The 13,928-nt window shown below is 36.6% G+C and overlaps 1 protein-coding gene across 14 annotated transcripts in view; it reads left to right on the forward strand.

Moving 5' to 3' along the window:
• CDC42BPA (CDC42 binding protein kinase alpha) overlaps positions 1–13,928 on the forward strand; it is a 288,893-nt gene that overhangs the window by 56,757 nt on the left and 218,208 nt on the right. For all 14 annotated transcript variants that reach the window (XM_073216736.1, XM_073216729.1, XM_037013633.2 and 11 more), the window contains exon 2: positions 2,183–2,274. In XM_073216736.1, coding sequence (XP_073072837.1) covers positions 2,183–2,274 — 92 coding nt within the window. The remainder of the gene's footprint in view (positions 1–2,182; positions 2,275–13,928) is intronic.

Genomic DNA, 13,928 nt, shown 5'->3' on the forward strand with positions numbered 1-13,928 from the left:
TGCCCGCTCTCGTTTCTTTGTTCTCCGGCTTCGGCCTCAGGCACCCGCTCACCGGTCCTGCCGCCCTGTTTCCCTAGTATCCTGGATCCCTCGCATGCACTGTGTCTGCAGTCTGGTCTGAATGGCTGGGGCTGGGTGTTCAGCAGTCCTGGGGTCCTTCTCCCTCCTGAATCCTCTCCTGCTGGGAGCTGCAGGGAGGGGCTTTTGGGTCCTGCCGGGCCGGGCCTTGTATCTTACCCCTTTCATGAGGTGCTGGGTTCTTGCAGGTGTGGATGTGGTCTGGATATTGTCCTGTGTCCTCTGGTCTCTATTTTAGGAAGAGCTGTCTTTGTTATATTTTCATAGGTATGTGTGGTTTTGGGAGGAGATTGCTGCTGCTCTCCTCACGCCGCCATCTTGGCTACCTCTCGTCTCACATTTATTTTTAATTTCTACGTTCTAAACCAACTCTTCTTAACCAATGATTTCTGATATGCTGGTGTAGAAGATGGGAAAGAGGGAGGCATTAGTCTTACATTACTGCCAAGTTCCTTTTGGTTCCCTTATAACCCCCTACACATTTGTAAATAGCCTATTTGTAAATAAACTTTTCTCAAATTAGAATTCTTTGTTTCCTCTTGGGACCCTTACTGATACACAATACACAGTGACCACTGTGTCACATCACAATTTGTCCAGTTTAGTTTGTTCAAAACTAAGATGTGGTCATTTTATCAAAGTGTTCACTTTCGCACCTGCCAGGGTTTTACGTCTTCTTGCTCTCCTTCATTCTTCATTCAAATTGGTATGTTTCTTTGATCTTCTGTGTTGTTTGAATTTCAAATACAGATGCAATCGCTGTTTCTTTTCCTTACAGTCTAAAACACCAATCCAGAAATATCCAGTGAACTGGGCTATGCAATGTGGAATACCCCTATTTTCTAAACTAGTTATTTCTAAGTGCCCTCAGACCAAAGCAAGTTGTAAGGCCTGCTTTGTGTGTTTTGTTCTAATGCTCAAATACGTATTTCTGATCTTGTCAGATTCTGGCTCCATACAAGTAAGGGGAAGAGAGCTGTACCCATCTGGAATGACTTTGTAATCATTTTTGTTTGAGAATAAACAGGGACATGAGGGGCAGAAAAGGAACAGGTCTAAATTTCTCTTAGAGGCAGCAGAACATATAACTGATTTTATAATTCTGTAAAAATATCAGCACATCCCCTGTAACTAATAGGATAATGTTTGAATTTCTTGCAATAGTATTTAAGGCCATTTCCATTTTCCAGCTCTCATCATTTTGCATTTCTTCTCACAGTTCAACAGCAATGGATTATTTACCATTATCACCCAAGTTCATTTTCTTAACTCTCTTCATTTGCTTATGTTGCTCCCTCTCCCTCAAGTGTCTACAGTGTAAATCCTGCAAAGTAGCAAAATTCTACTTAGTCTTCAAAGTCCAGTTTCTATGTATGTTACTTCCTCTGTGAAGGATTAGTGTTCATGTAAGAGAATTAGTGTTCCATTTCCCTATGCTGAAGCACTTCATATTTATTTCTATTAGGAACTTTATCACATTTCATTGTGCATGTGTGCATGCTGTCCATCTTTACTGAAGACTGAGAACTTTTTGATGCAAGATGTACCATATTGTAATAATACTTATTTTATTCTTCAGTGATTGTCATCATGCTTTGTGTAGCGTAGACTCTTGCTAAGGTATGTTTAAAGGATAAATGAATGAGTGTGAAAGAAATACTAAATTATTTTAGGGAAATTGCTGATGCTTTGTCTGGTACCATGAAATTTACTTTAATTTCTGAGATCTTTGTGTTAAAATATTTATCTTGCATTGAGAGGTAGAATATCCAGAATGTTTAATATGAGAATGAACTGGTCTCGTTTGTACATGTCTACTACTTTGCATTATTTCATATGTTATTTGGTGTTCATATTCCTCACCAAAAATGTTTCTTTTCCTTACAGTCTATTTCCTTAGAATTCTATGAAATAAAGGAAATAAAGTTTTCTTATGGAAATTAAATCTATTTCTTATCAATATAGTTTGATGAGATTATCAAATGCTTACTCTTAATTCTTAATCTATAATTTACATTTTTATTATTTAAGAAATGCCATGATTTATATCTAATCTGTATCACATTTCATTGAGAAAGTAATTGATGTTGCTCTTTTGTTTCAGCTAAACCATTTACTTCTAAAGTGAAACAAATGCGATTACATAGAGAAGACTTTGAAATATTAAAGGTGATTGGTCGAGGAGCTTTTGGAGAGGTAAGAGGTAAAGATTTTATAGTAGGTTTACTAATTTCTTTGGGAGCTGTTTTATACAGCCTGTGAGATAATTTAACTGAAATATTTACTTGCTGTTATATGATACTGATATAACTGATCAGAAAATACCTCACAATTTTGAATGAGATACTTCTACCTGGAATTTTTTTCCAAGATATTTCTTTTTTTCATATGTCAACATAAGTTTGAGTATACTTCTGGGCTCTCTTGTTCCTTTGGTTTCTCCTTGTGTTAGTACCAAACTGTCTTAAATTACTCTGGTTTAAGAAGTCTTGATATATGGTAGTCTGTATACTCCATTTACTCCAATTTCTTCCCTCTCCTCTGTTCTTGGTCCCTTATATTTTCATATAATTTTAGAATCTGTTACTCTTAAAAATCCACACTCACATATATGCTGAAATTTTTATAAGGATTGCACTGAAACTAGAGATCTGTAGATAATTGACATTAACAATATGAAGTCAGCCAATCCGTGAACATTACATTCCACCATTTATTTAGGGCTTTATGGATTTATCTCACTAATGTTTTGTAGTTTTCATTCAATACAGACAGCTTATGCATCTTCTAGCAGATTTATTCCTGGATATATGATAGTCTTTCTTATTTCAATTAGAATTTTTTGTTAAAGTTTATTTTCTAATTATTTTTCTGCTAGAACTTAGAATTGAATTTTGTTTATTGACCTCATACCGAACAACCGTGATAATATTACTTTTACAATCATGAATTGTGTTGGATTTTAATAAAATGCTTTATCAGCATCAAGACACATGGCTTTTCTCCTGTTGTCTGTTAATGTGTTGTATTAATGGGAATATAGTCAATTGGCATTTAATGTAATTACACTACTTAATACTATTTATTTTGTATTTGTTTTGCCCATCCTGTATTGTGTTTCTCTCATTTCCTGGATTAATGGATTATTTAAAATTATTCTTTCTTCTATTAATTTCTTAGTTTTACCTTCTTGTATTGGTTCCCCATGAAATTGCCACATGTATCCTTGGTAAATTTGTATTTTGCTGATTGCCATTTACCTAACTTCTACATTTTTTTGCTCATTGCTGTTGTGTTTTTAGTTTTACACATACTTGATTGTACTGTCCCTATTAATTTAGATTTACCCATATATTTACATTTTCACATTTCACAGCCTTTTTTACACTCATATAATTCCCTTTGATACCACTTTTTTTTCTTTTTTTTTTCTTTTGGAGTAATTAATCTACAATTACATGAGGAACATTATGTTTACTGGACTCCCCCATCACCAAGTCTCCCCGACAAACCCCATTGTAGTCACTGTCCATCAACGTAGTAAGATGCTGTAGAATCACTATTTTTCTTCTCTTTGTTGCACAGCCCTTCCCCGTGCCTCCCCGCACATTGTACATGCTAATCATAAGGCCCCCTTTCTTCTCCCCCACACTGCTTCTCCCTCCATTCCCACCCATCCTCCCCAGTCCCTTTCCCTTAGGTAACTGTTAGTCCATTCTTGGGTTCTGTGTTTCTGCTGTTGTTTTGTTCCTTCAGTTTTTTCTTTGTTCTTATATTCCACATATGAGTGAAATCATTTGGTATTTGTCTTTCTTCGCCTGGCTTATTTCACTTAGCATAATGCCCTCTAGCTCCATCCATGTTGTTGCAAATGGTAGGATTTGTTTTCTTCTTATGGCTGAATAATATTCCATTGTGTATATGTACCACATCTTCTTTATCCATTCATCTTCTGATGGACACTTAGGTTGCTTCCATTTCTTGGCTATTGTAAATAGTGTTGCGATAAACATAGGGGTGCATATGTCTTTTTGAAACTGGGATGCTGCATTCTTAGAGTAAATTCTTAGGAGTGGAATTCCTGGGTCAAATGATATTTCTATTTTGAGCTTTTTGAGGAACCTCTATACTGCTTTCCACAATGGTTGAACTAGTTTACATTCCCCCCAACAGTGTAGGAGGTTCCCGTTTCTCCACCACCTCACCAACATTTGTTGTTGTTTTTCTTTTTGATGGTGGCTGTCCTTACTGGTGTGAGGTGATATCTCATTGTGGTTTTAATTTGCATTTTTCTGATGTCTAGCGATGTAGAGCATCTGTTTATGTGTCTGTTGGCCATCTGAATTTCTTTGGAGAACTGTCTGTTCAGCTCCTCTGCCCATTTTTTTTTTTTTTTTTTTGCCTATTGAAGGGTTTTTATTTGGTTGAATAATAAAGAATAATCTCAATACCATGAAACATAAATATTCAGAAGTTCAAGTATAATATCTTGACAAAAGTATGATATAGTCACAAAATTTCCTACATGCTCATCATTTATCATCACTAACTAAATTATTATTATTATTGTTATTATTTTTTTTGAGAGGGCATCTCTCATATTTATTGATATTATTGTTGTTAACAACAATAAAATTCTGTATAGGGGACTCAATGTACAATCATTAATCAACCCCAAGCCTAATTCTCAACAGTCTCCAATCTTCTGAAGCATAATGAACAAGTTTTTACATGGTGAACAAGTTCTTACATGGTGAACAGTGCAAGGGCAGTCATCACAGAAACTTTCAGTTTTGATCATGCATCATGAACTATAAACAATCAGGTCAATTATGATTATTTGTTTGATTTTTATACTTGATTTATATGTGAATCCCACATTTCTCCCTTATTATTATTATTATTTTTTTTAAATAAAATGCTGAAGTGGTAGGTAGATGCAAGATAAAGGTAGAAAACATAGTTTAGTGCTGTAAGAGGGCAAATGTAGATGATCAGGTGTGTGCCTATAGACTAAGTATTAATCCAAGCTAGACAAGGGCAACAAAATATCCATGGATGCAGAAGATTTCTCTCAAAACAGGGGGGTTGAGGTTCTAAGCCTCACCTCTGTTGATCCCCAATTTCTCACCTGATGGCCCCCCTGCGACTGTGCCTGTCTTAGGTTGTTCCTCCCTTGAGGAATCTTACCCATCTCTGGCTAACCAGTCATCTTCCGGGGTCATACAGGGAGATGTAAAGTTGGTAAGTGAGAGAGAAGCCATATTGTTTGAAAAGGTTAGCTTTTTACTTCTTTGCAGATTTATGCCCTGTGGCTTCTATGCCCAGCATTTGTCTTGAGGTATCTTTACCACTTGGAAGAATTTCTGCCCATTTTTTAATTGGATTTTTTGCTTTTTGTTTGTTGAGGTGCATGAGCTCTTAATGTATTTTGGATGTCAGCCCTTTATCGGATCTGTCATTTATGAATATATTCTCCCATACTGTAGGATGCCTTTTTGTTCTATTGATGGTGGCCTTTGCTGTACAGAAGCTTTTTAGTTTGATATAGTCCCACTTGTTCATTTGTGCTTTTGTTTCCCTTGCCCAGGGAGATATGTTCATGAAGATGTCACTCATGTTTATGACAAAGAGATTTTTGCCTATGTTTTTTTCTGAGAGTTTTATGGTTTCATGATTTACATTCAGGTCTTTGATCCATTTTGAATTTACTTTTGTGTATGGGGTTGGACAATGGTCCAGTTTCATTCTCTTACATGTAGCTGTCCAGTTTTGCCAGCACCATCTGTTGAAGAGACTGTCATTTTCCCATTGTATGGCCATGGTTCCTTTATCATATATTAATTGACCGTATATGTTTGGGTTAATATTTGGACTCTCTATTCTGTTCCACTGGTCTGTGGCTCTGTTCTTGTGCCAATACCAAATTGTCTTGATTACTGTGGCTTTGTAGTACAGCTTGAAGTTGGGAAGTGAGATGGCCCCCTGCTTTATTCTTCCTTCTCAGGATTGCTTTGGCTATTTGGGGTCTTTTGTAGTTCCATATGAATTTTAAAAGTATTTGTTCCAGTTTGTTGAAGAATGTTGTTTGTTTTTTTATAGGCATTGCATTGAATCTGTAGATTGCTCTAGGCAGGATGGCCATTTTGACAATATTAATTCTTCCTAGCCAAGAGCATGGGATGAGTTTCCATTTGTTAATGTCCTCTTTAATTTCTCTTAAGAGTGTCTTGTAGTTTTCAGGGTATAGGTCTTTCACTTCCTTGGTTAGGTTTATTCCTAGGTATTTTATTCTTTTTGATACAATTGTGAATGAAATTGTTTTCCTGATTTCTCTTTCTGTAAATTCCTTGGTAGTATATAGGAAAGCAACAGATTTCTGTGTATTAATTTTGTGTCCTGCAACTTTGCTGAATTCAGATATTAGTTCTAGTAGTTTTGGAGTGGATTCTTTAGGGTTTTTTATGTACAATATCATGTCATCTGCAAATAGTGACAGTTTGATTTCTTTACCAATCTGGATGCCATGTATTTCTTTGTTTTGTCTGATTGCTGTGGCTAGGACCTCCAGTACTATATTGAATAACATTTGTCAGAGTGGGCATCCCTGTCTTGTTCCTGATCGCAGAGGAAAAGCTTTCAGCTTCTCGCTGTTAAGTATGATGTTAGCTGTGGGTTTGTCATATATGGCCTTGATTATGTTGAGGTACTTGCCCTGTATACCCATTTCATTGAAATTTTTTATCATGAATATATGTTGAATTTTGTCAAATGCTTTTTCAGCATCTATGGAAATGATCATGTGGTTTCTGTCCTTTTTGTTGATGTGGTGGATGATGTTTATGGATTTTTCGAATGTTGTACCATCCTTACATCCCTGAGATGAATCCCACTTGATCATGGTGTATGATCCTCTTGATATATTTTTGAATTCACTTTGCTAATATTTTTTTGAGTATTTTTACATCTGTGTTCATCAGGGATATTGGTCTGTAATTTTCTTTTTTTGTGTGGTCTTTGCCTGGTTTTGGTATTAGAGTGATGCTGGCTTCATAGAATGAGTTTGAAAGTATTCCCTCCTCTTCTAATTTTTGGAAAACTTTAAGGAGAATGGGTTTTATGTCTTGTCTAAATGTCTGAAATTATATGGTGCATCCATCTTGCCTGGGTGGTTTTGTTCTTGGGTAGTTTTTTGATTACAGATTCAATTTCGTTGCTGGTAATTGGTCTGTTTAGATTTTCTGTTTCTTCCTTGGTCAGTCTTGTAAAGTTGTATTTTTGTGAGAAGTCCATTTCTTTTAGGTTTTCCAGCTTGTTAGCATATAGATTTTCATAGTATTCTCTAATAATTTTTTGTATTTCTGTGGGGTCTGTCATGATTTTTCCTTTCTTGTTTCTGATTCTGTTTATGTGTGTAGATTCTCTTTTTCTCTTCACAAGTCTGGCTAAGGGCTTATCTGTTTTGTTAATTTTTTCAAAGAACCAGCTCTTGGTTTCATAGATCTTTTCTATTATTTTATTTTTCTCAATTTTATTTATTTCTTCTCTGATCTTTATTATGTCCCTCCTTCTGGTGACTTTGTGCCTCATTTGTTCTTCTTTTTCCAGTTTCAATAATTGTGACTGTAGACTATTCATTTGGGAATGTTCTTTAAATAGGCCTGGATTGCTGTATACTTACTTTCCTCTTAGAAATGCCTTTGCTGTGTCCCACAGACCTTGGGGCTTTATGCTGTCAGTGACATTTGTCTCCATATATTGCTTGATCTCTGTGTAAATTTTGTCATTGATCCATTGATTATTTAGAAGCATGTTGTTAAGCCTCCATGTGTTTGTGAGCCTTTTTGTTTTCTTTGTACAATTTATTTCTAGTTTTATGCCTTTGTGGTCTGAGAAGTTGGTTGGTAGAATTTCAGTCTTTTTGAATTTACTGAGGCTCTTTTTGTGGCCTAGTATGTGGTCTATCCCAGAGAATGTTCCATGTGCACTTGAGAAGAATGTGTGTCCTGCTGCTTTTGGATGTAGAGTTCTGTAGATGTCTGTTAAGTCCATCTGTTTTAGTGTGTTGTTCAGTGCCTCTGTGTCCTTACTTATTTTCTGTCTGGTTGATCTATCCTTTGGAGTGAGTGGTGTGTTGAAGTCTCCTAGATTGAATGCATTGCATTCTATTTCCTCATTTAATTCTGTTAGTATTTGTTTCACATATGTTGGTGGTCCTGTATTGGGTACATATATATTTATAATGGTTATATCCTCTTGTTGGGCTGACCCCTGTGTCATTATGTAATGTCCTTCTTTATCTCTTGTTACTTTCTTTGTTTTGAAGTCTTATTTTGTCTGATACTAGTACTGCTACACCTGCTTTTTTATCCCTGTTGTTTGCATGAAATATCTTTTTCCATCCCTTGAGTTTTAGTCTGTGAATGTCTTTGGGTTGAGTTGATTCTCTTGTAAGCAGCATGTAGATGGGTCTTGCTTTTTATCCATTCTGTTACTCTGTATCTTTTGATTGGTGCATTCAGTCTGTTTACATTTAGGGTGATTATTGAAAAATGTGCACTTATTGCCATTGCTGGCTTTAGATTTGTGGTTACCAAACTTTCAAGGTTAGCTTCTTTACTGTCTAACTGTCTAACTTAACTCACTTATTAAGCTATTATAAGCACAGTCTGATGATTCTTTATTTCTCTTTCTTCTTATTCTTCCTCCTCCATTCCTTATATGTTAGGTGTTTTATTCTGTGTGCTTTTGTGTTTCTTTTGACTGCTTTTGTGAGTAGTTGATTTTGTTTTTTGCCTTTATTTAGTATTTGGTTGGTCTGCTTTCTTTGCTGTGATTTTATTTTCTGTGGTAACATCTATTTAGCCTTAGGAGTGCTTCCATCTAGAGCAGTCCCTCTAAAATACCCTGTAGAGGGTCTGTGGGAGGCCAATTCCCTCAACTTTTGCTTGTCTGGAAATTGTTTAATCCCTCCTTCGTAGTTAAATGATAATCGTGCTGGATAAAGTATTCTTGGTTCAAGGCTGTTCTGTTTCATTGCATTAAATATATTATGCCATTCTCTTCTGGCCTGTAAGATTTCTGTTGAGAAGTCTGATGATAGCCTGATGGGTTTTCCTTTGTAGGTGACCTTTTTTCTCTCTCTGGCTGCCTTTAATACTCTGTCCTGGTCTTTGATCTTTGCCATTTTAATTATTATATGTCTTGTTGTTGTTTCCTTGGGTCCCTTGTGTTGGGTGTTTTGTGGGCCTCCATGGTCTGAGAGAGTATTTCCTCCCCCAGTTTGGGGAAGTTTTCAGCAATTATTTCTTCAGAGACACTTTCTGTCCCTTTCTCTCTCTCTTCTTCTTCTCGTACCCCTATAATGCAAATATTTTTCTGTTTGTATTGGTCACACAGTTCTCTTTATATTCTTTTATTCCTGGAGATCCTTTTATCTCTCTCTCTGCCTCAGCTTCTCTGTGTTCCTGTTCTCTGATTTCTATTCCATTAACGCCCTCTTGCACCTCATCCAGTGTGCTCTTAAATCCTTCCAGAGATTGTTTTATTTCTGTATTCTCTCCCACCATCTTTATCCTTAAACTCTTGCATATTTCTCTGAAGATCCATCAGCATGGTTACGTCCTTTATTTTGAATTCTTTTTTGGGGAGATGGGTTAAGTCTATCTCTGCAGGCCCTCTCTCTAGGTTGTCTTTGTAATTCTGGACCGGACCAAATCCTTCTGCCTTTTCATGGTGACAGAGGTAGCTGTAGGCAGATAGCGCTTGTGTCAGCTGGGAGAACAAAATCCTTTATTGCTTGCTGGTTGCCTTACCCTTGTCCGCTGCCTGTGTCAGTTACCTGCACTCCTGGAGCAGCCTCTGTGTTAAACCCCTTAGCTGCTGTGGGTGGGTCTCCATCAGGGTAGCGCAGAACCATGCGGGGAGTGGTAGGCGTGCCAGGTGTGCTCTCCTGTGAGAGTGGCGCCCTCGTGGGGCAGCTGTGTGCTGGTGGCGGCCTTTGGGTCTGGCCTCGGCGGCTGTGCACCAGGAGGAGATTCTGGGCAGCTGCTGTGGGCGCGGCTGCTCCCGGGCCACTCAGCCACCGCTGCCACCGCTGTCTCACACAGGCTGCTCTCCGGCCTCTTGGATGTCGTCACCGTGGGCTTACGCTGGCCTCTCCTGGGCCCCTGTGGTGCCAATACCACTGGCGCATGCTGCCACTCTCGTGCTACTGGCCCAGTGTGTCGGAGTCCACACCAGCCAGGTGAAATTACTGGCAGGCTGCTTATCACCGTGAGGGGCTTCCAAGCTGCCCATGGGGTTAGAGTTCCCCACGATTTCCAGCTGCTGGGCTGAGTGTGCTGGGACGATTTCGTCCAGCTGTGAGTCCTTGTCCCTTTAAGACTTTCAAAAAGCACTCGCTTTTCTTTTGTCCCAGGTTAGCCGGTTGTGGGGACCTGCTTGCAGGTTTTGCTTTTCCCTTTCTCTAATATCCAGCACACCGTGCACCGCGTGTCTGCACGCCTGGTGTGGATTACTAGAGCTGGTTATGTAGCCATCCTGGACTGTCACTCCCTCCCCGCTCCCACTCCTTTCTTCCCGCTGGGGAGCTGATATGGGGGTGGTGCTTGGGTATGCCTGGCCGCGGCTTGTATCTTACCCGCTTTGTGTGATGCTGAGTTCTCCCAGATGTAGATGTAGTCTGGCTTTTGTACCATATCCACTGACTTCTCTGTTAGGAATAGTTGTATTTTCAAAACTATATATATTTTTGGGAGGAGATTTCCGCTGAACTACTCACGCCGCCATCTTGTCTCTTCCCCCCTATTACTTTCTTTTTGACTGAGAAGTTCCCTGTAGTATTTTATCAGGTCTACTGATGATATATAATCTGCTTTTATTTGTCTGAAAATATATTTATTTTGAGATCTTAAAATATATTTAAAAAATGCATAGCCCAGTGGATTTTTACTTTTTCATAAATTTGTGTAACCATTTTGCAGGTGAGGGTAGGCTCTCAGTGCCCCTCTGTGAATAGCCACTTTTGCATTAACTCTGCATTGAAGTTCTGATTTCCATCGCTACTGATTTATATTGTCTGCTTTTGAATTTTATATTATTGGAATTGTATAATCTAGACTCTTGTTTCTGGCTTCTTTTACTCAACACTAGGCTTGTGTGATTAATCTTTGTTTTTTATTGTTTCACAGTATTTTTTATTTGTTGATACTAGTGTTGGTGGGTATTCAAGGTGTTAACTGTTTCTGTCCATTGTTAATTATCAGTATTCTTACACAGGTCTTCTGGGAAATAAGCACTCATTTGTGTTTGATTTAAACTAGGAGTGCGACTGCTGGGCCACAGTTTAATGTAATTCAGCTTTAGTAAATAGTGCTGAATAATTTCCCAAGTTGTTACCAGTTTATTCTCCCACCAACAGTGTATCAAGGTTCCAGTTGCTTCATAGCCTCACTACTACTTGGGTCATATTGTTAACTTTAGTAATTTTTTAGTACATCGGTAGTGGTATTGTGATTTGAGTTTATATTTCCTGATAACTCTTAAACTTGAGCCATTTTCATATCACTTCACATAACTTTGATGTCCTTTTTCATGGAGTGCATGTTTTGGGGTTTGGGAATTCGAAGCAGGTGAGTAGTTTGATTTACTGGTTTATTTTGGATGCAAGTCCTGTGTTGGGAATGGGGTGTGTGTATGTATTAAAATATCTTTCCGTCTCTGTGGCTTGGCTTTTCCCTCTCCCTCTGGATTTTTAATGTAAGGGAAGTTCTTAGTTTTAGTGAAGTCCAATTGGTTAAATTTTCTTTATGATAAGTGCTTTTCTGTTCCTTTAAATAAATTTTTTCTAATCCCAATGTATGAAAGTGTTTTCTGTGTTATATAATCTGTTTTAAAAAATGTTTCACCTTCAGGTCTGTGATCCATCTGGTATTGACTACTTTGTGTTTTCTGAGGTATAGGCCAACATTCATTTTAGTCTTTGAATCAATCTCTCCCATCATTTATTTTAAAAGACTACCTTTTCTATACTTAATGTCAAAGGATCTTTTCTAAATTAGGTGATCCTATATGTTTCCTCTTACTAATTTTTTTAGTAGTTTTCTATGTTGAAGTCTTGTTTCATTAAATTTATTTTTGAGTCTTTGGTGTTTGTTGATGGGCTTGTAAATGATGTTTTTAGAATTGCATTCTCTAACTCTTGTTACTAGGATACAAATGCAACTGATATGTTTATATTGATCATATGTTTAAGGACCTGGATATATCTATAACTTAAAATTCTAGTTTATGTACAAAATTTTGGATTTTTCATGTACCCAGTCATATCATGTCCAGATAATGACAGCTTTTGTGTCTTTTTTTCTAAACTTTATGCCTTCTATTTGTTTTTTCTGTATTACAATAGAGAGGATCATCTATAAAATGTTTAATTTAGTGGTAAGATTGGAATTTTTGTCTGGTTTGTGATTGCAGGGGAAAGTGTTCAGTATTTTACTATGGAGTATGAGGTTTACTACTGTTTTTTGTTTTCTAAATTGTTAATCTTTTTTTAAGTTAAGGAAGTTTTCTTTCTAATCCTGGTCTCCTGAGAGCTTTTATCATGCATAAGACTTCTACCAAAAGCTTTTTTTTTATATCTATATTGATATGATTTGACTTCTATATTTGGTTAATGTGGGAATTACATTGATGAACTTTTAACTAGACCAATACTGCATTACTGTATAAATCCAATTGTTCCTTCTAAATCCTTTTAATATATAATAGAGTTCAATTTGTTAGTGTTTCTGCATTTTTTTTGTTTATGTGCATGATAAATGTTAGCCTTTAATTCATCTGTCTTATAATTTCCTTATATTTTGGCATGATATGCTTAGCACATAAAACAATTTGCAAGTATTTCCACTTTCTAAATTTTATGAAAGAGTGTGTAAGATTTGTATTCCTTCTTTAAAGTTCTGAAAGAATTCACTAGTGAAGCCATCTAGACTAGGAGTGCATTTTTTTGTCATTGTTTGTTTATATCTTTTGAGGTAAATATTATATATATTGAAATATATTAATTGTATATATACAATTCCATGAGTTTTGACAAGTGGATTCACCCTTACCAAGATACAGAACATTTCCATCATCCTGGGAAGTTCCCTTTCCTGCCAGTTCCCCCTGACTTCCATCAAGTGGCAACCACTGCTCCAAATATTAACTGGATTAGTTTTGGCCATTGTACATTTCATATAAATGGAATCATACCATATGCACTCTTTTGTACAGCTGTTTTGCTGAGGATAATGTGAGATCCATCCTTGTGATCAAATGTATTAATACTTTTTATTGCTGAGTATTATACTATTTTATTAATATGCCATAACTTATCTATTTTTCTATTGAACATTTGTGTTTCTAGTTTTTTAATTGTTGGAAATAAGGCTGATATGAATATTTTTGTATAACTTTTAATGGAAATATGTGTTTATTTTTCTTGGGTAAATACCTAGGCATGGAAATGCTATGTTAAATAGTAGGTGCATGTTTAAATTTAAAAGAAACTGGCATACTTTTTCCAATTAAGTTGTACCATTCTACATTCCTACCAGTTTCATGTTCTCATCAATATTTTTTTGTTGTTAGTTTTTAAAATTTTGGCCATTATAGTGGGTGTGTAACAGTATTTCATGGTCTTGAATTACACTGTTGTTTAGATTTGTGTTATGTATCAACCTAATGAGAAGTTTTGGGTGCTTATTTACCATTCTTACTCTAATGTTGTGAAGTATATGTTCAATTATTTTGCTCATTTAAAAAATTGGGAGTATTTGTGTTTTTTATTGAGTTGTAGGAGTTCT

Source organism: Manis javanica, chromosome 11 (assembly GCF_040802235.1).
Source record: "Manis javanica isolate MJ-LG chromosome 11, MJ_LKY, whole genome shotgun sequence".
NCBI classification, from domain to species: domain Eukaryota; kingdom Metazoa; phylum Chordata; class Mammalia; order Pholidota; family Manidae; genus Manis; species Manis javanica.